Raw genomic sequence first — 24,440 nt, forward strand, 5'->3', positions numbered from 1 at the left:
CCCTGACCTCGGTTCACCGGCCCCACCTGAACATTCCAGGGCTGCAAACCCACTCTCATTTCCCCCCGAAAGAGTGAAATGCCACTCCTGGGAAGACCCCAGCTCAGCTCCTTGTCACCTGCACCATCGCAGTGAGACTGGAGGAAGATGGCACCAGCCAGCACTGGGGGATTGTGGGAATGTTCTACCGTGAACTTCGCGGTGGCCCAGGGCAGCCAAGGGCTCAAGGTCACGCAGAGAGGGGCTCCATCACCACGGTGACCACAGAGAGCAAGGTCCCTGGGCTCCGCTCCCACCCCTCTGCCGCCGCCCCCGCCCCTGCCCCGGAGGTTCACAGATGAGGCCAACATTTTGAAAAATATAAAATTTTAATAAAGGCTACATCTCTTAATTACAATAATTATTGTACCAAGTAATCTTTCTTAAATGAACTCTTTATAATGCATAATTTACAGTATAAGTAGAACAAAAATGCCATGACAAAAGTCATTGAGTACAAGACTTGTAATAAAAAGGCATAAAATATATTTATACATAAACCCCTTTCAAAAACCAAGGGAAGCTGGAGCCCTCAACACAGGGCGACACACGGAGCGGCCCCCGTGCAGGTACAGGTACTGTACTGATCAAGCACTAGATAGTGGATTGGTATCTTTTGCCGTGCACTATCTACACACGTATAGCACAAGGAACAATGGCAAACACAAAAACCCGAACGTCAACACGAAGGGGCCTGCAGGAAGGTGCGGCTGGGTCTCCCACGGCCGCTCACTTCTCTGTGGGGCAGGGGGTGCTCTCCTGAATGGCTGTGGTCCAAGGACTGATGTAAAAGAAAGCCCACGGGGGAGGGGGCGGGGGAGAAACCCCCGAAATGGCCACTTCAGTGACAGCAGGAGCTTGAACCCCAAGGACGCGATCCCAATAGGTCCCAGCCACCGGGCCCTGGACCAGCATGGAGGCTCCGAGACGTGGCGCCCCAGTCCCCAGATGAAACCGGGGCCCCAACACCTCCCCCGATGGACCACCCCACCCAGCATGGCAACCCCCCCGCCACAATGGCGATGGCACTGCACAGTCGGCCCTCGAGACCGCGATAACAGACAGCAGCGTTAAGAAACAGGTGCACCCCGTTCCGCGTGTCCACGGCAGGGCGCTCTTCCCGCCAGTCTGTCTTCACCCGGAGGAACACGCGGGGCGCCGCGCAACGCCCCTGCACTGAAGAAATCCCTAATGCGCTCCGAGCTCAACTCCTACGTGTAGACAGAGCAAGGAGCACGCCCCTCCCCTTCCCCGTGTGAAGCAGCGTATCCGTAAACTGGGGGTGGGGACGCCCCTGGACAATAAATAGCAGGAAGGAGTCCTGTCCAGGTGAGCTTAGTTTACGGATTTCAGATCCCTACCGAGTCCTATATTACCTACGGCAGTCTCTCTAATGGTCACGTCTTCAACAGCCACGAGTGGTCACGGTTTTAATAAATAGTTCAGGCTTCTCCTGTCTCAGTCCCCAGCGCCTGAGGAACGCCCGCCAGCCTCCCCGCCCCCGCCCGAGGGCCCGGTGGCCAGCGCCCGCCTGCCCAAGACTTGGTCAGTCTTCGTTGGTTTCCTTCTCCCCTCAAGGTGTCCCGGGGCCGTGGCTTCGGCCCCGCGGGTCGCCGGGGCCCGACCCGAGGGCTCACTCTATCCTCTCCACTTTGCCCAGAATCCTGCCTTCGTACATCGGGAGCACGGTCTCGTCATCCCAGACCTCCTCAAACACTGCTCCGCAGGCAAACTCGTCGCTCGCCTTTTTGAAGTAATACCTTGAAGGGGAAAGCAGAAAACCTCGTAAGCGTGCGTCTTCTACGTCGTCCTAACGAACGAGTACAGCAGTGTGGAGGACCGGGCCTGCCTGCTTGAGGCTCTGCAGCCGCAGGTGCATGGTCAGCTTGTGATGTTTGATGGTGACCGCGGCTGCCCGGAAGGAACCCTCGGGGAAGCAGCCGGCGCCAGGCCTCCCACCGAGGGCCCAGCCCAGAGTGGCTGCTGTTGCCCCCCCCCCCCCCAGCAGACGCACTGCAGGAAGCAGGGCTGCTTCTTTCTTGGCTGTTTTCAGGGGGTAGGGGAGGGAGAGGCAAAGTCAAAAAGCCTGCAATTCATCTGCAGCAGCAGCCAAGGCTGGGGGCGGGGGCGTCCCTCCAAGAGATCCTCACTCAGCTGAACCCGTAACCCATAGAACCTGAACCTATGGAAGTCTCTAGAAGGCATCCCCCAGGCCTCCGGTCCTCCCCCCACCCCCACCCAAGTGATGGTCCCTGGCACTGTCAGGTGGAAGGCAGGCCAGCCCATGCCACTTCCAGGCGCTGTGACTGACAGCCGCCCCTCCTCCGCGGAGCCCTCCAGGGTCAAACACTAAGGGCTCTTCTATTATGCCTGTTGATTAAAGGTTCCTTTTATCCTGCCGGCCCCAGCATTCTCTCCTCCAAGGCTGTTTAATTGTACCACTGATGCAAATGACTGTTCTCTCCAGAGGCCCCGCAGGACAGTCCCTGGGGCTGGGCCCACCCCAGGCCCCTCAAGGAAGTTCGGGGAGGGGCCTCTTCCTTCCCCATCCCCAGCGGAGGAAGACCCCTTAGATGGATTCAGCTGTCCTCCAGCCCATAACGGCCACTCGCCTTTGTGGGGGCAGGTCATGGTCCCTGGGGGAGGGGGACAGCTTCTAAGACACTTAATTGTGTCTCAGGGTTGTGGGTGGCTTTTGTTTTTTGTCTTTTCTAAAAAAAGTGACTTCCCTTGGTTAAGAGCGAAGTCTCTTTCCTCCTTGAGGCCGGCCGCGCATACTTTCACAGCAGATAAGGCTGGTGAGGCGCAGCAGCTGCTGGGCTGCACGCATTCCCGGGCTGACCCACGGGCGGACAACAGCCTGCCTCTGCTGGGCCAGCGGTGAAAACAGCTCGTGTCAAGGGGGTCAGCATTCCTGGGGGAGCCCGAAAGGGGCTGGGGAGAAGCTGCGGGGGGGGGGGCCACAGCCGGGAGAGCCCCCACCCCCACCATCAGCAAGGAATCACTTTTCCAAAGAGGAAGCGCAAATCCCACTACCACCCTGGATCACACCCTCGGCCCCCTGTCCAACCACCATGGGGTTCCCCGAGCCCAGCCCGCGATGCCTTCTGACATAATGGCAAGCTCTTTCCAGAGAGCAGGCAGTGCCCCCGCCCCACCCCCGGACTTCAAACGCCTCGCATCGCCTCATTTTCTCCACTGCAACATGCTTTATGTGGCAAACTGCGTTTCTTCCGACATCTGGCACCAATACTGTCTGGCACGTCTGGAGGGACTGTTTGCTTTTTGAACCCCTGCCATGTTGAGATTGCTCAATGCAGGCCAGGTCCCCCCGGTCCACCGCCCCAACCTTACTGGGCTTTTTTGTTCTGGGGCAGGGGGGAGGGGAGGAGGGTGGAGGTGGGTACGGACTGAGATGCCAGCCCTGCTGGGAAGACGAGCAGAGCACCCTGTCCACCCCCCCACCCCCCACCAAGAGGGCATCGAGTCCAGCTCAGGCCCTGCAGATAAGGCCGCTAAGTAAGGCCTTTCCCACAGCCTGATCCAATCAGGAAAGAATTCGAGAGCCGACCATTTGTGCAAGTCTTTGTGCATTAAAGGGGAGGCCAGGGCTTCAAAGCCAGGCTTATTAAATGTGTGTAAGAAAAAAAAAAATCAGAGCCAGATGTGGCCAGCAAGGCCAGGCGGGGCACCTTCCCGCACCCCTGCTCCGTACGCCATAGTGCTTCTCCCTGAAGTCACCTGCGGTTCCACTCCAGTCAAAGCTGAGATCAAAATGAATTGGGGGGAGGGGGGAGCACGCACACTTGTGTCATTAGTTTTGCCTTATGTCAAGACTGGAATAAAACCAAAGGCAGCGGCCGCAGCCGGCTCCGCTCCCCACTCTTTGGGTAACTTTTCAGAAGTGCCTCTGCCCACGCCCGTCAATCACCTGCAGGACACCTGCCCCATCTCCACCCACTCTCCCATAAAAGGAATGCACTCTGGGCTCTGCCCAAGCTGCCGCCCTGCTGAAGGGGCGGGCAAAGCTAGGCCAGCCCACTCTGGGGGGGGGGGGGTCGCAGGTGGACTCACTGGGCCCACCCGGCCAGCTGCTAAGCACTCCTGAGTTCTAGAGAGATGGGAGTGGCTAGACCGCTGCGGGATGCCTCCCCACACTGGGTGCCTTGTTGGCCTGACCCTAGCCCCGGAGGAGTGGGTGCCCTGGAGGAGAACCCATGGGTTCCCTTGGGATAAAGTCTGGAGATGGGCAGGCAGGACTCTGGAGGATCTGAGGGAAGGCTGTCACCTGCCCCTCACGACTAGGAACGTGACCAAGAAATGGCCCAGCCCTGGCCCTTGTCCTCCTGGGCTCCTGTGTCCCCACCAGGGCACTCCATGGCCAGTGCACCTGCACTCCATAGATGAGGGCTGGAGGCCCAGAGGTGAAAGCCCCTTCCCAAGGTCCCGGCAGGGAGGAGAAGGCAGTGAGTGAGGCCCAGGCAGGTGGGAAGAGAGGCCACTCCCCCATGCCCACCCACGGGGGGCGGATCCTGCTTTCTTCCGACCAGCAGAGCAACCCCGCCCCCAGCACCCCAGGAAAGCCAGGGCAGTAGTGCTATGGGTGCCAAGTCTGAGGCAGGAAGGCGCTGCCATGCTCTGGGCCGTCCTCTGCGCCTTCGGTGTGGGGGCCTCCCAGGACCCAATCCAGGGCGCTTTTGGGTCCTCCCCGCTACTCAGTCAGTCTCCTGCCGCCCGCTGCCCAGAGTCCCTCATTTCAGGCAGAGTTTCTGCAGGGCGGCCCCAGTCCACAGCCCTCTGCCTCGCCAGTCTGGTCCACCTGGCAGAAAAGGCCCCGCCAGGTCCTTGGAGAACCTGGAGGCGGCCTCCTCCTTGTGGCTGCTGCAGCACTGCTGCTATTCGTGGTGAGGGCAGAGGGTAAATGAGAAGGAACCAGAAGGCCGGCCCAGCCCAGCCCAGCCCAGCCCAGCCCAGCCCCCACCCCACCCCTCGGGTCTTCCTAAGCCCCCCAGCCTCCCAGCCCCTCCCAGATCTGCTCAGGCCAAGGAAGCCGCTCCAGGCTCTGGCTTTGGTTCTGGGCAAACAAACTCCAGAGCAAAGAAAGCCGCAGCACTCTTACCTATAATTCCCCTTTTTGCTGAGCTGCTCCTTAAAATGGCCCAAGGTCAAGCTCTGCGCCTTCAGCAGCCTCCTGTACGGAATTTCTTCTCCGCAGAAAAAGTAAGTGACGACCAACTCGCTGCCCTGGAGCGCGTGGACACCTGCCAGCTTCTTGGACTCTTTGTGACTGGAAAATAAAAGACGGACCAGACAAGCTCAGCAGCTGGGAGCAGACGCTCGCTCCACGCAAACGTGCGTGCACACCCCCAGACATGAGGCTTGAGTAGGAAGCAACAGGAAAGCCTGGGGCAGGAAGCCCCCCACCACCACGTGGATCGGGAAGCCTGGGGCAGGCAGGGCCCCCCCCCCACGTGGATCAGGAAGCCTGGGGCAGGCAGGGCCCCCCCCACGTGGATCGGGAAGCCTGGGGCAAGCAGGGCCCCCCCCACGTGGATCGGGAAGCCTGGGGCAGGCAGGGCCCCCGCGTGGATGTGCAAGCTGCTATCATTTCCTCCACTGCCACCAAATGGGGGTGCATGGCGGCCTCTTTCAGGTTAGCCCAAGTCGGTGTTCCCCAAAGAGCTGCTGGAGCCCCACCTGCATCAGGGGGTGCTGCAGAGGCAAACCCAGACAGGGAACCTCCCCCGGGGATGCCAAGAACTCAGAATGTGACACGACAAGCCCGGCTTGGGGGAGGGGGGCGTGGAAGGCACACGGTCCTTTCAACTGCTCCCTTCTGCAGTTTCGCAGGACGGCTTAAGAAGCTGCTGGCCCAGCCGGCTGGCAGACTTAGGGTCAGCCAATGAAACCAATGACAGGGTTCAGGAGGAAGGTGGCTTCTCAGGACTTCAAATGTCACCCACTGCCAGCGGCCAAGAAAACTCCAGGGAGATCATTTTAGATCTCCCTACAGACCTCTTTGTAAATGCACCATGCCTTAATTAAGCTGGGTCAGACTCTTCAGTGCACTTGGCAAGAGTGTAAATTTGCAAAAAAAGGATTCTGTTTTCTCCCAAGCTCTCAGCTTCTGCAAAGGTGGAGCCTGGAGTACCGCCAACTTCCAAGCTAAGTGGGGGCAACTCCGCCACTGGACCTGGGGTCCCTCTTCCTCGTCTGCGGATGCGCCTTCGAGTTCCGGTTTTTGATTTGCTGTGTGTGTGCACGCGCCCAGGGAAGTCTGTGCGGCGAGGCCGTGCTCAGTACCCGTGGGTTTCCATGCTCCTCACCGAGGACCAACACCTGCACTTACTGGCCCTCACCACTGGCAGCCAAACTGATGGGATTTTAGACACCACAACGTTTCATGCAGACGCAGCTCCAGACAGGGCACACCCGGAAACGCAAACCACTCAGCGGATCTCAGCAGTACCGGGCAGTGGAGACACTCACTCTTCGGGGGCCAGGCTGGGGTTGGAGAAGGGCGTGGCTCCTGCCTGACCAGCGGCCAAGTGGTTCCTGTCCCTCTGCTGATTGGCCACACAGCACCTGAGGACACAGCCAGGGGGAGGGCTTTAGAGGTGTGGCCACCCCCAGGGTTACAGGGGACACGGACACACACACACACACACACACACACACACACTCTTTGGCCTCAGGAAGAGAAACGGACCCAACCTCCATCCCTGTGAAGACCCAGTAAGGCCTTGTGTTTGTTGGGGCTACAGGAGGCCTGGATGACACTTGGGGACAGCTGCTGCAAGCCCCCTGGGCACCCTGCACAGGACATCCTCAGCCCACGCCAAGGGCTAAAGACTCCTGCATCTCCCCAACCAGTTTCCCACACGCTCAGCTAAGCAGCCCCCAGGGACCGAGAGGTTTTATAAGGAATGGGGTGTGTAAGGAATTATTCAAGTGTATGCTCCTGAATCCGGGTTCAAGTCAGGCACAGCAGTGGGACCCACGCCCAGAGGCTGCAAGGGCGAATCTTAGTCGGCCAGAAGCAACGCCTGCTTCCAGGAGGGCCTGAGACCCAGGCAGGAAAGAAGGGTGCCCCCTTCCCCTCCAATCCCGCGCGGACCCCCTCTCTCCCACTCACCGCTGCTTGGGGGGCTTCGACACCTCAGCCAGCCTGCGGCAGGCCTCCTCCAGCTGTGCCAGCGTGTTGGGTGGGGTCAGGGGGGGCACTGCAGGGTCTTGGGTAAAGGGGTGGGCACGGGGGGCGGTGCGGGGGTGCCCGCTGCTCCCCCACAGATGGTGCCGGCTGACCCGTTCGCCCGGGGACCCGCGAGCAGACTCCATGGGTGAGGCCTTTTTTGTGCTCTGGGCACTGAACAAACGATGCAGAGAGAGAAAGTAGAAGGGAAGAAATTGGGTTAGAAAAACTGGAAAATGTGACTTCAATAGAAACTTGTCTATTCTGCTCAGAGAGAGAGAGAGAGGCAGAAGAAAAAAATAACTCTACCATAACACGAACGGGAGTGGCTGCCAAAACATGACATTTTTGCGGTCTGCCCAAGTCCAACGTTTAATATTAAGATGGCAGGAGCAAACAGTCGCACTTGTTTTCAGCCAACTGTGAAAACAGCCATCCCCGAGACCCCCGCGCGCGCGTGCCCGTGACCGGGGGCGGCAGCGTTTACCTGTGGGGCTTGGGCTTGCTCTGTCGCTCGCTCTCCAGCATCCACTGCCACACATCCTGCGACCTGTCTCCTTCTTCTCCAGGCAGCTGCAGGGCCCCAGCGCCGCCGGGGGCCCCTCCTTCCCTAGCGGGCAGGGCCAGGCCAGGCTCCGTGCCTTTCCCACTTCGTTTGGGCAAGGTACTGCCTCTGCTTCCACTGCAGGAAACCAAGACCCACACCCAACCCAGAGACCCTCATTACTTCCCCTGATTCCTCCAATGGGACAACCGCACGAGCAGGGGCCGGGAACGCCACAGACGCATGCACCTGCACCCCCTCCCCCGGCGCTAAACGCCTGTGGCCGCGGACCCCGCCTCACCCCTGCCCAGGCCTCTGGCTGGGAGAACAGCTCCACGCGGGCTGCCGCAGACCGCCTGGCACTTACCCAAACTGCTCTCCTGGCACGGGCTCCGGAGCCTTGGGGTGGTTCTTGCACTTGGAGTAGCAGTAATACTCGGAGCACAAGCAGCGCACCCTCTGCGTGGCCTCGGCCTCGAGCTCCTCCTTGGTCTTGGGGCCGGCGTGGTGGTGGATGTAGTGGTGGTGGACGTGCTTCGTGGTCTGCTTGCTCACAAAGCCCTTGCCCCCGAGCAGTGGGCAGGCCGGGGCGGTGGCCGCGGGGGGCAGCTTGCCCCCCGGCGGGAGGAGGGGGTGGTAGGGCTGGTGGTGGTGATGGTGGTGGTCAGGCGAGCGGGAGCGGGGGCTGGCGCGGCCCACGCCGGGCGACTGGCAGCCGGGGGTCTTGAGGACCCTGGACAGGTGGTCGTCCAGGATCGTCTGCGGGTCCTCCTCGTAGCCGCCGGAGGGCAGCAGGGACAAGGGGTGCTGGGCGGGCGCGCCTTCCCGCGCGCTCAGCGGCGGCTCGGAGCCTTCCTTCTCCTCGTCCTGGAACGGGATGGCGCAGAGGGGCCGTGTGGGCAGGCACGCACGGGATGGACGCACGCACGCACGGGATGGACGCACGCACGCACGCACGGCGCTGGAGGGCCACCGCCCGGGCCTACCTCGCGCATCTGCTGCAGCCGCTCCTCCAGGCTGTGGCGGCTCTCCAGCTCCAGCTTCAGCTTCTCCAGCCTGGCGATGAGCTCGGCCGCGAAGGCGGCGGGTTCCACGGGCGTCATCTCCTTGGGCAGGCGGTGGGTTCTCTGCGGGGCGCGGGGAGGCACAGGGACGGGGCGCGCTTAGCAGGCCGGAGCTGCCGGAACCCGCGCGCCCGTGCCGGGGCGGAGAGCGGCTGGCGCGGCGGCCGGGGCTGTCGGGGTTTTTATGCGGCGGCGCCGCGGCCTCATGGAGAGCCATGGTCCCCACCAGCGTTTGCCTTGGGCAGGAGCAGTTGGTCGCACTCCGAGAGGCCCTGCTTGTTCCCTCTGTAGTACAACCAGCCCATCAGTAGCTACTCTGAAGTAGACAATCTTCAAAGACTGTTGTCAGACATCAAAAAAAAAAAAAAAAAAAAAAAAAAAAGGCAGCCCTCTGAGATGGGGAGGGGAGCGAGAGCAACTCAAGGAATAGAAAGTAGCGTCTAAACAGAAGGGGAGTTGGAAATTAAAGAAAGTAAGATTGCAAAGGAGGTGGGGGCGGGGGGAATAGGAAAAAAAAAAAAAAAGAGAGAGTGTCGGCAGGCCCGGATCAGAGAAGCAGCGGTAATTCGTTCCTGGCCGCACACTGCGCACCTCTGAGGTGCTGTTGTCTCCACACTGGCCTCGGCCTCCCTCGCCTTCCTCCTCCCCTCCTCCCCTCCTCCCCATCTCTTTGTACGGAAAATGAAGAGAGCTGCTGCAGGCTAGTAGCAGACCACTGCTGCGCTCGGCCGCCTGAAGTTGAGCCATCAAGGGAACAGGGAACATCTCCAAATCAAGTGCGGAATATAAAGAGGCCCCGCGATCGCATCGCCTGCCAACTGCAGCACGCGGGGCGGACCCCCGCCGCCGCCTCTCTGTCATCTCCCGCCCCGCCCCCCTCCCGGCGGCTCGCCTCCTTCCTCCTCATCTCCCGCCCGCTTCGCCCTTTTCTGGGGGCCGGGGGGGGGGGGGGGGTGGAGAGAACGCCAGCCCCAGCAGAAGAGGGGCCTCGCCCGGGCAACCGCTTAGCTGCAGAACCAGCCCGAGGGGGCAGAGAGAGCCCCCTCCCCACCGCCAGCAGGAGGTGGGCGGTTCTCACACAGGCTGGCTTCGTGCGCTGATGGGGAGAAAGTCGATTTGCACACCCCAGGACAAAATCCTCGAATTTACAAGCTTGGAAAATAATAGCGTTTCTTGGTATAACACACACACACACACACACCATTTCCACCAAAAAAAATACAGCAACCCCAACACAATACACCACCAACACCGCTGTGTTTGGGAGCAGGAGGCTGAAATCCCTCCCCCACCCCCCAGCGATCTTAACGTGCTGGTGAGAAGAGAAGGAGAGGCTGCCCAGGTGTGAGAGCGACAGAGCCACACCTGGCCTGCACTGTGCAGCATGCTGGCTTTCTAACCAACATCACTGCAGACCCCTGGGCCCCTCTGAAGCTGGCGGGGGGGGGGGGGGGGGTCATTCAACAGAGCCCTGCTGCCAGCCAGGGGCCCTCTACCCCTCCCTAACTGGGAAGAACATCCTGGCACCCCGGACCCCCGGCTACTGTCAGAAGCACAGTCCTTGGGGCCGGTGCTGTGGCTGAGTAGGTTAAGCCTCCGCCTGGGGCACCGGTTCAAGTCCCGGCTGCTCCACTTCCTACCCAGCTCCCTGCTGAGGGCCTGGGAAAGCAGTGGAAGATGGTCCAGGGGTTTGGGCCCCTGCACCAAAAGGGAGACCTGGAAGAAGCTCCTGGCTCCTGGCTGCCTTGGCCATCTGGGGAGTGAACCAGCAGATGGAAGACCTCTCTGTCTCTCCCTCTCTAACTCTGCCTCGCAAATCAATCAATCAATCTTAAAAAAAAAGAAAGAAAGAAAGAAAAAAGGCACAGTCTGCACAGCCCTGACATGGAACCGCAGAGGAGGTTGCCAGGTGCCTAGAGTACCGGGTGTCACATGCTGGCTGCTTTCAGAAGTATGGAAACAAGGGGAGGGCCCAGAGAAGCCCTTCGTCTACCAACTCAGTCACAGGAAGAAGCCGCCTGTGGGGTGGGGTCCTCGCTTCAGGCACAGACTCAAGAGCAAGTGCCAAGCCAAGTTCTGGGGCTGGAAACAGAAAAGATGGGGCAGCCGCCCTCCAGGGCTGCAGAGAGCTGTAGCAGACAAGGCCAGGTAAACCGACACGCTGAGGCGGAAGCGCCATCAAGACGAGAAGCAGGGGGTCCCGGGGGTGTCTTTTTCCTCCCAAAGGAGACAGATTTCCCCTACCCTCATTCATTCAAGTACTTATGTGTCAGGAGCTGACCCAGTCTCTCTGGATAGGGAAGGTAACAGTAGACAAGACCCTCCCTCCCCGACTCTGGTGGGAATGCAGTGACTCGTGCGTGGATCATTCTTGGCTTCAGAGAAATGCTTTGGTCTCCTTCTCATGGGAACTTGATTTTCTTAAATTCAAGAAGATGTAGAAGTTCAGAAACAGGTCTTGACTCTGCTAACCACCTCACTCTAGTCCACAGCACACCCTAGACAACCACGTATTACTGCCGTCCAGCTCTCTGTCTCCTGCCCGAGAGGGTCTGCAGGTGCTGCTGCTCCCGCTGCCTCCCCTGTAGCTCCCCAGCCCATCTCCCACCCCTCTGCTGGGACAGAGCAGACAGCCGCCCCGGGCACTCACCGGGAAATGAGGTAGAGACACTTGGCCGTTGGCCTTCACGCTGCGATGCATCTCTCTCTGCAGCTGTTTCTTGCTCCCCGTGCGATAAGGAGGGATTCCATCTCTAAGGGGAAGGGAAGGAAGCCACAAGACGGTGAGGGTGCGTCCAGCACACGGGCTCAGCACACGGGCCACCCTGAGCGCCGCCGATGGACAGGGCGGTGGGCCCGCAGACACCATCACGTTCCCATGGGGAAAGAGCCACCCCGTGCATACTGCCAGACCCACCTAATTCCCGACCGCCAGTCACCTCTGGGAACTTGGCTGCTTCTCAGACACAAGAGTGTCAGCTTGGAAAGAGCTTGATAAGCGCCCCTCTCCGGCTGCAGTCTGAGAACCCATTACACCCAGGCAGCCCAGCCAGAGTGAGGGCGCCCCTATTCTACAGGTGCTGCACACAGAGGATTCCTAGCTCTTACATACACTACCGCATACTGCCCCATATCAGGACACCCGTGCCTTATACAGAGTACTGGACAGAAGGCTGCGGGAGCACAACCCCAAACCCACAAACTGTAAACCAGGCATTAGTGACGGTGTGCACAATTTCCCAACTGTCAACCTCCGAGTCATCTCCAAACAGTCTGGCTTCTTCCTTCCATTCGGCTCCAAACCCCACCACCTCCAACCAAAATTCTCAAAGACATGACCAATGTCGGCATAAAGAGAAAAGCCCCCATTGTGTAGTGTTCTGTGCATTCAGCAAGATATCTATGTTTGACCTTGTTCTAGGTCCTGCGCGAGACAGCAGTAGATAAAATGATTTAAAAAGTCAAACAACTTGGGGCTGGCACTATGGTATAGCAGGCAAAGCCACCGCCTGCAGTGCCGGCATCCCATATGGGTGTCAGTTTGAGTCCTGGTTGCTCTACTTCGGATCCAGCTCTCTGCTAATGTGCCTGGGAAAGCAGTGGAGGGTGGCCCAAGTGCTTGGGCCCCTGCACCTGTGTGGGAGACCCGGAGGAAGCTCCTGGCTCCTGGCTCTGGATCAGCGCAGCCAACTGGGGAGTGAACCAGCATATGGAAGACCCCTCTCTCTCTCTGCCTCTCCTTCTCTGTCTGTGTAGCTCTGACTTTCAAATAAATAATTAAAAAAAAAAAGTCAAACAACTTCCCTTAAGTTTATTCAAATGGGGTGGGGCAAAAAATAAGCAGAACATAGAACATTTTGGTAGGTGGCAGGTCGGGGGTTGGTGCTGTGTCATCGTGGGTTAAACCCAAGTGTTTGGACCCCTGCACCCACGTGGGAGACCTGGAAGAAGCTCCTGGCTTTGGATCAGCCAGCTGTGGCCATTTGAGGAGTGAACCAGCAGATGGAAGATCTCTCTCTCTCTCTCTCTCTGCCTCTCTCTTACTCTGCCTTTCAGATAAATAAAATTACAGAAATGTAGGAAGTACTACCAAACAGGAAAGGAGGGACTTGCTGGGGAATGGGAAGTTGCAATCTTAAAATGGGGAGGGGGAGCAGGGCCAACCAGGACTTACTGAGGTGACCGAAGGAAATAGGAGCCCCTATGTGCTTCATTATAGTTAAAAAATCAAATGTCCAGCAGTAAAAGAACAAAGCTGCCACGCCAGCTCGGGTTCACTAAAAAATATGACCTGGAACTGCTATGATTAAGAAAGGAAACCCAGTCAGATGGTCGAGGTGCAAGTTCGCACTGATGGACTTATTTACAGAAGCCTGCCCGTTCAAACATTTCCACAGTGAATCATACTAGCTGTGAATACCAAAAGCAGGCACTTGGCTATTTGCTTTTCCTTGGTGTTTTCTTCCTCGTGGGGTAGAAGGAAGAAAAACACCTTTGGTGGTGGGTTAAAATTAAAAATGCCTAAAAATGGCCAGGGCAGGGACTGGCACTGTGACGCAGCAGCTTAATCCTCTGCCTGTGGCACAAGCACCCCATATGGGCGCTGATTCAATTCCCAACTGCTCCTGTTCCAGTCCAGCTCCCTGCTATGGCCTGGGAAAGCAGCGGAAGATGGCCAAAGTCCTCAGGCCCCTGCACCCATGTGGGAGCCCGGAAGAAGCTTCTGGCTCCTGGCTTCGGATCAGCCCAGCTCCAGCCATTGTGGCCATCTGGGGAGTGAACCAGCAGATGGAAGACTTTCTCTCTCTCTCTCTCAGTCTATAACTCTACCTCTCAAATAAATAATAAATAAAATCTTACAGCTGGTAGACCCATTGCTCCTTACGTGTGATGGCCTAGAATTCTAAGTGACGGGGCAGGTGCTGTGGCACAGTGGGCAAAGCCGCCACCTTCAGTGCCAGCATCCCATATGGGCAACAGTGCAAGTCCCTGCTGCTCCACTTCCAATTCAGCGCTCTGCTATGGCCTGGAAAAGCAGTAGGAGATGGGCCAAGTCCTTAGGCCCCTGCACCCACGTGGGAGACGCGGAGGAAGCCCCTGGCTCCTGGCTTCAGATTGGCACATCTCTGGCCATTGCAACCATCAGGGGAGTGAACCAGCAGATGGAAAACCTCTGTCTCTGTCTCTCAAATAAATAAGGAAAGAAAGAAAGAAAGAAAGAAAGAAAGAAAGAAAGAAAGAAAGAAAGAAAGAAGGAAGGAAGGAAGGAAGGAAGGAAGGAAGGAAGGAAGGAAGGAAGGAAGGAAGGAAGGAAGGAAGGAAGGAAGGAAGGAAGGAAGGAAGGAAGGAAGGAAGGAAAGAAAGAAAGAAAGAAAGAAAGAAAGAAAGAAAGAAAGAAAGAAAGAGAATTCTAAGTGACATTTGCTGACCGAAGCCAGAAGACCGGGCCCAGGTCAATGAACCAATCAATCCATATTAGTACAAACTCTGCCTAAGGAACACAAAGGCGGTAGCTAACTGCCTTGAGGAGTGTGCAGGAGGGGTGAGGACCAAGAACTTGCAAATGGAAGTCTTGGCCCAAAGAGAGTTGAGAAGGGAGCAGACACAGGGCCCCGACGTTAGCTGTCTGACCAGTGCCCCTGAGAAACCACCAGTAGCTTCCCAGTCATCGTCCTCCTCCCTGGGGCCTGACAGCGGGTGGGCCCCTGAGGACGAGGTGGGAAGTGGGGTTCCTGGCAACTCACTGAGCCAGCGGAAGCTTCGTTATCAGTGCTCAGCATCCTCTCCCTCACACGCGGCGGCAGACAAGAAAACTGGACTCTCAGGAGCGTGGCTGGCGTGACCAGCAACCATCTCCCACCCAAGGGGACTGATGCCAGCCACAGGCTGCAGCTCCCATGTCCGCGTTCCCATGGGGGTCAGACCCTGGCTCAGCACGGCGAACAAGTGGTCGCACTTGGTTCTCCCGGGAACCCCCACGGATGACATTACAGATGATCAGGAAAGTCCAGTGACCCACCTGCAGGCCAGCCAGTGGCGAGATCCAGGGTCCAGACTCACGCTACTGCTGGACGCCAAAGCAGGTGTCCCTATCGCCATCACTCACGCTCAAGTCCTCTCTCCAGGACGCCCCTCAGCCCGGGTCAGAAACCAGCCTTCCTAAGGGGCTGGCCCTGGGGGTCCCATCTTTCACTGGAAACCCCTTGCAGAGGGAGGGCGGTGGTGCAGGGGCCCCCACGGGCGGGTCTCTGCTGCCCAGCACCCTCCCTCCTGACCACCCCTTGGCTGCTCCAGTCTCCTGAGAGTCTCGGAAGGTGGGGGGTCCCCGTACCACCCTGTGGACCCCACTGTGATACACAAGACAGAAAGCCTCCAGGGTCCCTGTCCATCTGCCCCTGCCTTCTCCACGTAAGGTGGAAAACGGACAACCGAATGGGGGTAGTTGGGGGGATGGGCGGGGGCAGCAAGTCCCTGCCGGCTGGAAGCAAGGGGAACAAATGATTTCATAAGCATGCCCTCCCCGCGGCACCCCCCCCATTACAGCCACCAGGGCAGGTGGAGGACCCCACTTCCGGCAAGGCCACTGTGGCCATGGCAAGGCCACCTGTGGCCACAGAAGCACAAGGAGGCTTACAAAGGCGGCCTTCAAGGAAATGTGGCTTGAATCCCCCCGCCCTGGCACCAGCTGAGACTCCTCTTGGAGAACAGCCCCTCGTTCCAAAAGGAGGCCTCTCTGCTCTCTCTCATTCACACTCTCAAAGTCTGTGTCCAGTTTCCTGGCTGCTCAGCACTGGGGGCTGCAGAGCGCCCGAGTTTTGGTCTCTCTGCAGTCGCCTTTAATTATAAACATTTTTAGCTAACGAGCCCACTGCCGGGCCCAGCTGTTTCTGGGGAGCAGGGGTTTGAAGTATGGACTTCACTTAGCTGCCATTTAAGCCGAGCCAATTAGCTTAGCCTTTTGACTGCGCCGGGCCCGACCTAACCCAAATGTCGTCTTGCAGCGGCTTTGAAAGAGCAGCCTCACGCGTGGGCGCGTCCACTCGCACCTTCATCTAGCAGCCACTCCGTGGTAGCTTCTGATCACCGCCGACATCAAAAGCCCGGTTTGTAAGCGGAGGGAACATTTGAAGTTCACTTGGATGCAGTCCCTGGTGTCCAAAGTAAATCCCCACAAACAAGAGCGAAGGAAACAAAAATAAATAAATAAAGGAACTGGTGTCACCCCCCTCCTCCTGCACGGAGCAGGAAGAGACCAGCTCGTGCTGTTCCGGGGACGCTTGGAGCAGAAGCAACCTAAAAACGGGGCGGCGGCTGCTGGGGGGGCGGGAGGCAGCTGTGCGCCATCGACTTCACTTTCGCCGCCCCTGGCCGCCCCTGGCCACCCGTCTACACCTGGGCGTCGCAGCCCCCTGGGCCTCTGCCCTCCTGGGCCGGCCCCACAGCCCTTCTGCCCCCACCCCTCGGAAGGATCGGGGTTTAGGATTTTGCTGGGAGGCTGGCAGTTAACTTTCAAAAGAGGGAGGGGAAAAAAAATTAAAAGCCGTTTCTTCCGAGAAGGCGGGTTTGAGAGTAACGAGCTCATAAAGCCGCCTTCTCAGAGGCCCAGGATGGAGACCCGAATCCCCAGCCACCACTAACCCGGCTTTTTACTTAGCAGGGAAAACAGAAGTCAGCCGTGGGCTTTGGGAGAGGGCAATGATTTCGTAAAGCCCCTGCCTGCTCCAGGCATCCAGGCCTGGCGTGCAGCTCCCTGGAAGAACCAAGCGCGGGCCAGCCCCTGGCCCAGCTTCCACCCAGACCCCTTGCAAAGCTCCCCAGGACTTAATTGGTTCGGTCACAAATGAGATGATTGGGCATGTGTCTAATGAACTCCAACCCTCTGGAGCCTACTGACGGCTGCCTGTGACCCCCTGCCCCGTCCTCTCCCCGACTCCCAGTAGGGCAGCCAGCCCCGCTGCCCGGCCCCTCGCAGCCCACACTGGCCACTGTGCCACGGGGAAGCAGCCAGGGCCCTTCTCATGCCCCACAGGGCGCTCCTGTGCACTTTTTCAGGGAGATTTCAAAGGGGCCTGCTCCCCTCTCATCCCCGCTAAGCTTCCCCAGAAGAACAATGGGCTGAATCAGCTCAGCTCAGCCCTCCATCCCCCACACACTTTATTCCTCCCTTGGCGCTCTCGTCTGCACGAGGCCCACAAGTGGCAGAGCTCTGAAGAGGGAGTCTGGTCCCAGCCCTGGGAATCCTGGGTGACCACCCCACAGCGGGCGGGTCACACGCACACACCTGGGGATCCCCATGCCTGGCACCTGTGACGCCCAGGAACCTCTGGGTGCGGACATGCCCCTGTCTGATGGGCTCTGGAGACCCGAACAGCCCCCAAGAGGGTGAGCTGGTGCAGCGCCCCGCCCCCAGGCCTAAACGTGCCCAGGTGGGCACACCTGAGACGATCAAGGCCACACTGCAGGAGGGACTTACAACAGCTGGAGGTTCTGTCACCAGGGGCCCAAAGGGCTCTCCTGCGTCCCCAGCTGAGGATTTGCCCTCTGCTGTCTCCCTATCAAAGTGGGCTCCCCACTGGTGGTGAGCCCCCCCACCTTGCCATCCAGAATAGGTGACCAGCCAGGGTGGCCTCCCCAGGGGCCCTTAGTGGCTTCCTTCCCTGGCAGGTCCACAGAGCGCTTGAGCCAAAGGGGGAAGGTAGGAAAGTTTTGAAGCCACCTCACAGTAAAGCTGAGATGGTTTTTCCCTCTGGGAAGGGACGAAGAGGAGCATAGATGGGGAGGCTTGGGGGGAGAACTTGGAGGAGAACCCCTCCTCCAACCAGGTTTGTTTGTTTGTTTGTTTTAAAGGGGCCTGATCACTAATAAAGAGTGAAAGGAGCCCCAGGTAGCTCGGAGGTCTCATGGCCAATGGGTGCTGTTAACCTTTCTCTGTGCATTCGGGGAAGGCACAGTGGGCAAAGGGCAGGGGCCCCCGTCTGGGAGCTGCTCCACCGGAACGGCCAGCGACAGGGGCACTGGGCCTCACTTCCTGAGCCGCAAGTCACCGGGAACGGCCTACCTCTCTGGACTGGGTCTTGCGAGGCTCAAACAAACAAGCCCAGGGACTACACCCAAGTTATCTCATCATGTACCCAGAATAACACCTCCATGATGGGGACTGAAATGCAGCCAAGGGCCAGGACGCCAGCCAAAAATAGTCTCGAAGAAATCTAAACAGAAGCCCTACAGTCTTAAGTAAACTATATTTGACTTAGGAGATTCACTCAAGCCTTCATTCAACTCCAACTTACTATGATTTTTCACAACACCAAGATTCCCATATAATCCCCCAATTAATAAAGGCTGAAGGAGCGTTAACTTGCTTGCAAGCACACAGAGGCTAACAAATGCCAGCAGGCAGAACAACAAAGGCAAAAATTATTTTAAGAGGGGGGCGTGATGTGTGTAAGCAGAGCCAGCCCTCTACGGCCTCAGAGCCTACGTTGCAGTGCTATGTCATGGCGTGAGATCAGCTCTTGACGTTAATTTGGAGAAAACCCTATTTGAAGAATTATGTTCGTCAAACGACAATTCGGTCAACGTGGAAAACCCATTTCACTTCTGCACATGGCATTAAAAGATGGCGTACCCTTACTCAGTTTTCACAAATGGCAAAATGCCATTCTTTTATTAAAATGGAACCTTCCCACCTTAAGAATCTCTCTGCCTTTAGTGACAAGGGAATTCGCAGTAATACAATAAAAGCCACCAGGAAAATCAATATTAAAGAGTCTCGCAGTAACCTCATCAACTTTCCCTCCAGTTGGTCCCATGCCACAGGCCAACCAACAGGACACTGGCCAACAGAAGCCAGATAGCTTCAAACGAACTGGAAGAATAGATGGTCTAGTTTTAGGAAGCTAAAAGGGACCAACTCTAAATAAGTATGCCAGAGCTTACACAGCTCAATGGGCTTGCCTTTCAAATGATTCCTTTAGTAGGCAAAATTCTGACTCCAAAACATTTGCTGAAAAGCCCCGGAAGTCCATTTCTGGAATAACGATTCTCAACTGGGTGCTGGGCGAGAAGCCTTGGGTGGGGGGCTGCACCCATGTGCGGGCTCCACCTGGGCTTCCCGAATCAAAACCTGAGGTTGGCAGGGGATGGAGATCCCGGTCCACGACCACTACACACACACTTATGAGACAGGAGACTCTGGGAGGATCGCAGGGGTCACCCCAGCTTGACCTCAAGTCACCTAAAACTCAAAGCATGACCTCGCCCCCAAGGTCTGCTGAACTCAAAGCCATCCTGTGTGCAAAAGAGCCAGGATGAGACTCGGCTTTGCAGAGAGCCCCCACCCAGGAGCCCCAGCATCTGACCCAGGGCAGGCACTCCACCCACACTTGCTGAGTTGAACCCTGTCCGCTTAAACCCATCCACCACGCCTACTGAAACACACACACAGGGAGCCCTTCAGAGATTTCCAACCTTCTGCCCTACTTTCAACTCTTCCCCCCACCAAAATGGCTGTCTGAACACAACCCATCTGGTGCCATGCTCTCTCCCACCTCTCGTTCTACAGAGGGGGGACCTGGTTCAAGCCCAGCCAAGATGTCTGCCCTCAACTCAAGCAATCACTAGATACTCATCTTGACTTTCCACCATACTTTGGTTTCCTTCTGTTGAAGCATCAGCCCAACTTGGGGTCCTCGCAGGGGGTCTAGAGCAGGAGACCAAGCAGGTGGCCCTCCGCCATACCCCTGTCCCACCAAGGAGACACGCATGCACACGCGGGATTTGCAGGGCCAGGCGAGGGCACCCAACGGCACTGCCCAGCCCGGTGCACGCTGCCAGCCACGTCCGGGAAGTGGCTACTGGGCACTTACACGCTGCTGTCTGTCATGGACATAGAGTCATCAGTCAGGGCGTCGCTGGATATCTCGCTGTCATTGGCGCTGGTGGCTGGCGCGAAGACGTAGCCGGAACCCACGTGGTAGGGATTCACAGGATCGTTCCCCTTGAAAGACCTTGGGAGAAGAACAGTCACATGCGATCACCGTCCAGGAGACCAGGCGACCCCAGGACGACCGAGGCGCAATCCCGCCATTCTGCTGCCAGCCAGCGCCAACCCGCTGCCTAGGTAGGGCCGGCTGCTCACCTGGGCGACAAAACAGGGGCCGCAAGAAGCGAGGGCTGGGAGAGAGTGGCTCCCCGCCAGGGCCAAGGCAGGCTCGGCCCTCTGTGCCCCCAGAGGCAGGCCTGAGCCCTTGGAGGGCAGCCCGTGTCCTCCTCCCCACCCTCATGTCCAGGTCTGTCCTTGACGAACACACTTTCAGGACCCCAATGCATCTTAAGCACCCACACTTCCTGGCTGGGGGGTCCGTCAGCCTCAGCAGAGATGCAAACGACTCAAGGCCTGCTGTGGCCTTCTCTCCGTGACCCTGGGCCCATGGCGAGATGGGACAGAAAATTCCTGTTCGGCACTCACGTCCCACCTGCGAGCTGGACTTCCCTCTGCTGTGCCCCCCCCCCCCCCCCCCCGCCGCCAGGGCTTCCTTCCCGTGGGCATGGCTAAGGCCGGCAGGACTGAAATGAGCAGCACAGCTGTTTCAAAGGCAGGCCCAGGCCCCTCCTCCTGGGGTCTCCAGCCCTTTTGTCTCAGCGGCCTCTGGGTCCCCATTTCCCTCTCTTGATCTCCTCCCTGAACAACCCCTGCGCCTGTGTCCTGCTGGGCCACATTCCTCTTGTGTCACCAGCCAGGGACTTAAGTAGGGGGGAGGGGGAGCCAGGCCAGTGGGCTGCTGGGGCCTGAAGTCGCAGGAGGCTTGGTTACAAAGACCCTGGCACCCTCCGCGGGGCCCGCCGCCTCTAAGTCAGCAACGAAGAATCAATCAGAGGAGTGGGAAGGGCTCAGACAAGAGGACAAATTCTTCCGGGCCACAGCAGCTGGCCTACACGGATAGCCTTGGGGTTAAGATGAAAGGGACCCAGGAGCAGTGGGCAGCCATCTGCGTGTGCGCACGGAGCACCCACTCACTCGCCATGTGGCCAGCCCGCACTGTGCCGAACTCCGGGTGTCTGCGGCCCCAGACTCTGGCCTTCTGGCCCCCAGGCCCTACGGGGAGGAGCTCGTCACCACAATGAGTGGTGTGAGGGAGGGACACACAGTGTCATCTCATTCAATCCCCACAGCCACTTGGGGGAGGGGGCGGAGCGCTGCGCTGTGCCCATTTTACAGATGGAGGCCCTTGGTGGTCCCACGTCCAGCAGCCAGCCCAGGATCACGACAGCTGGAACCGGAGGGCTTGCACCCACATCACCTGCCTCTCACTCAGCCTCTCTTTCTGCCTCCTGACACAGACCAGGCACCACACTGAAGAGATCCTCCAGAGAGGCAGGCAGGCAGGAGTGACCCAGGGTGGGTGACCCCGAGGAGGGGACAGCGCCCCGGGACAAGGTGGAGCCTGACGGAGGAGCTGGCCCCCAGGACCGTGGAGAGTCAGCTTAGGGAGGCAGTCGGGCCAAGGCCCAGCGAAGAGAAGGTAGGTCCTCCGCCCGTGGCCAGTGTCTGAACGGACCAGCAGGGGCTGGGAGGAGGCATTCCCAGCAGCATATGGAGGCCCAGGGATGCCACTAGGTGGCAGAAAGAGGGGACAGCGTGGGCAGGAGGCCCAAGGGGAAGCAGCTGTCACAGTCTGAGGGTCTCCCAGGGGACAGTGGGGAAGAAAATGAGAAGCGTCTCCATGTTCAGGGAGTGGACACTCTGGCCGGAGTCACAAAACACGCAAGGTTCTAATCAGAGCCATAAGGTTTCTGAGCCAGAATGAACCTTAGAAATGCTGTCACCCCACCCCCACCACCCCAACCCAGCTTACACAGGCTCCAGGAAGCCTGGGGCTGCCACTGGATGCATGCTGAGCCCCCCACTCCACAGGGACAGGGTCTGTGTTATCGTGACTGTGGACCCTACCCCCCCCCATACCAACAGCACTGGCACACAGAAGATGTTCCATGAGTCCCTGCTACCCATAATCCTCATATGCACCTAAGCAGGCAACCGAGCCCCCCCCCAAGCAGGCCTGGTGCTGGTCAGAGGCCACCAGGCCAGAGATGGGCACAGCAGCTAGGACCTGGCTTCTGCCCCGCTGCGCCAGGCACAGCAAAAGTCCATGCATGAGAAACGTAGTGTGGTGACTGGGACCAGAAGGTGCAAACCAGGAGCCCAGCACGCGGCCCAGTCAACCCTTTCCACCAAGCGTGTCCGCCCTTGGACACCCTGGCCCTCCTCTACCTGCACAGGACAGGAAGTGTCACTGCCCCCCAGGACTGTTTGGTGACGATTAAATGAGAACGGTAAGAACTTCCATGCCTGCTTCTCGTCCCTGTCACCCCCCAATCTGGAATTCCCAAACACCAAAGCTGCGGAGGAGGAGAGCCAAGCACAGCCCTGCCCGTCCTGGAGCAGAGAGGGTTGTGGGGTGGTGGTGGTGACTCAGTAGAGACAGCTGCCCACCATCCCTAGTACAGGTGGAGCCAGAGGCCATGGGCTTCCAAAGTCAGGCAGGAGAAGAAAGGATGTCTAAATGGTCACAGCCCGTCCAGGGAGTGGGCGGTGGCTGCTCACGCCCTGGCCCAAAGTCCCCAGCCTCAGGGGCCGGCCAGCCTCCCTGAATGTGGGGGCTCACCTGGGAGATGGGCACCTGCGCTCAGGGGAGATCACGGCCATACTCCAAAACCCTCCTCCGCCCTCCTGTTCCTTCCATAGCACTCACCAGCACTGCCCTAGGGAGCTGCTGTGTCCACTGGCTGAGCACCTGTCCTGCTCCACCACACCGTAAGCCCTGTCCCCCTCCCACCGAAAGCAGCCGGTGGCACCTGCCAAGGGCTCGGAACCTGGGGAACCTCTGTAAAGGTTCCGGGTCCACCAGATAGGTTTGCTGACAAGTCTTAAAAGAGGCGTAGGACGCGATCAAATGACCTGAACCCTGTCTGCCCCCTGGGTCTTGCTGTCTTGGTGGCCTTGCCACAGCAGCCTTGTCTCGGGGGTAAGAGAGGCTGTGGCCTCGGCGGGGAGAAAATGACCCAACGGCGATTCCTTCCCCTCCAACGGGAGCGCCACCTGACTCAGACCACGTGGGCCCCACACGGCTCCGCGCTCACTGCTGCGCGCCCGGCTCCCAACACACACTCACTCCCTTCCTTCCAAAACAGAGGACTTCGGTGCGGCCAGCCACTTAAAACACAGAATGGCCGACTCAGGGGACTGCAAGGAGACCCTTGGATTTTCCTGCCATCGTTCACAAAACGGGCAGGAGGAGGAGGCAGGCTCCCGTGGCACGGGACAGAAAGTCAATTTTTGAAGAACCCAGAACTTTGTCAGAGGCACCACATAATTTTAAGAAAACGGATTAGGGCTGTTTTCTTGTGATTACTTTAAAAAAAAAAAAAAAAACGGGGGTGGGGGGAGACGCAGCTCAACTATGCCGCGGTAATTACACCCAGATGCTTGGTTTCCTCAGGGCTGTGCAGCTCCACTGCTACGAGGACTTGCAGCCCCAGCTCCTCCAGGGAGCGCAAGCCAGCGGTGCAGACCATGCACTGGGCGGGCACCCACGGGCCCACGATGCAACAGCAGCCCGCGAAGGGCTTTCAGCGGTCAGGTGCTGGGGGCTCCTGGGACCCCGAGGGAAGTCTGCTGCTGCCCGTTTCCATCTCTTAGCTCCCTGAGGGGCTGCAGTGGCAGCCCATGGCAAAGGCCTCCTATAGGGAGCGACAGAGGCAGCCTTGGGGGGCCGGGGGAGCCTCCCCCTCACCATCGATGCAACTTAAAAAGTACTGCTGGGGGCTGTGCACTGTGTGGTTTTTGGACAGTTCATGCCTGGGGTCACTCCCCGGAGGCCACGCCCTCGGCCACAAGCATTTTGCAAGGCAAGATCAAGGGGGCTCAGCGAGGGGCCCAGGACCGCTGTGGCGCTGGGCGACTCCCCCCAGTGCCTGCCAGCACAGCGCCCCCTCCACGGGGCGCTCACCCTCTAACTGTGGCCTCTTGCTCCCGGCATATCTTTCCTATGGCATCATTTTCTTTGATAACTGAAGCCAAGCGTGATTCCAATGGCTTCGCACAAAAATGGGCGTCATCAGCGAGTTCTTTCAGGCAACTGGAGTCCGGGGAGCCAGCTCGGGCCATCTGCTGCGCCCGTCTTATTTGAAGGGGCCCCAGTGGGAGGCAGGCGAGAACTGCTTTGTGAACTGGGCTGCAGTTCTCTGCCCGGGGCGGAGGGAGTGCCTCCGCCCACACACACCCCCTCCCCTCCCGGGGCACACACCTCACCCGCTGTGTGTGTGTCACACGTGCGCCCACCAGCAGCAACCTTTGGCCCACTTATTTATAGAGACCATCAAAAGCCCAGGCCCTCCCACGCAACCGCTCACAAACCAGGGCCCTTCCCCACGAGGATAAGTCCTGCTCTTCCATCCCAACTATTTATACCATACCTGACACCGACTCAGTAAGGACACAAACAAGTCGCAAAAAAGCCAGCACTGGCTGCCGGGGACTCCTTAGCCGCTGACCGAGGGAGGGGCAGGCAGCATGCCTTGGGTTTCATTTCATTCATTT

At 58.6% G+C, this 24,440-nt stretch overlaps 1 protein-coding gene across 1 annotated transcript in view; it reads right to left on the reverse strand.

Moving 5' to 3' along the window:
* Positions 1–349: 349 nt before the first annotated feature.
* AXIN2 (axin 2) overlaps positions 350–24,440 on the reverse strand; it is a 30,264-nt gene continuing 6,173 nt past the window's right edge. The window contains exons 3-11 of the mRNA XM_051825874.3: positions 19,708–19,848; positions 11,490–11,592; positions 8,762–8,902; positions 8,143–8,642; positions 7,719–7,913; positions 7,175–7,405; positions 6,529–6,624; positions 5,159–5,326; positions 350–1,799 (exon numbers count right to left, since the gene is read on the reverse strand). Coding sequence (XP_051681834.2) covers positions 1,673–1,799; positions 5,159–5,326; positions 6,529–6,624; positions 7,175–7,405; positions 7,719–7,913; positions 8,143–8,642; positions 8,762–8,902; positions 11,490–11,592; positions 19,708–19,848 — 1,702 coding nt within the window. The 3' untranslated portion in view covers positions 350–1,672. The remainder of the gene's footprint in view (positions 1,800–5,158; positions 5,327–6,528; positions 6,625–7,174; positions 7,406–7,718; positions 7,914–8,142; positions 8,643–8,761; positions 8,903–11,489; positions 11,593–19,707; positions 19,849–24,440) is intronic.

The sequence above is a fragment of the Oryctolagus cuniculus genome, chromosome 17 (genome assembly GCF_051225735.1).
Source record: "Oryctolagus cuniculus isolate XC-2025 breed Fujian yellow rabbit chromosome 17, ASM5122573v1, whole genome shotgun sequence".
In the NCBI taxonomy this organism is placed as follows: domain Eukaryota; kingdom Metazoa; phylum Chordata; class Mammalia; order Lagomorpha; family Leporidae; genus Oryctolagus; species Oryctolagus cuniculus.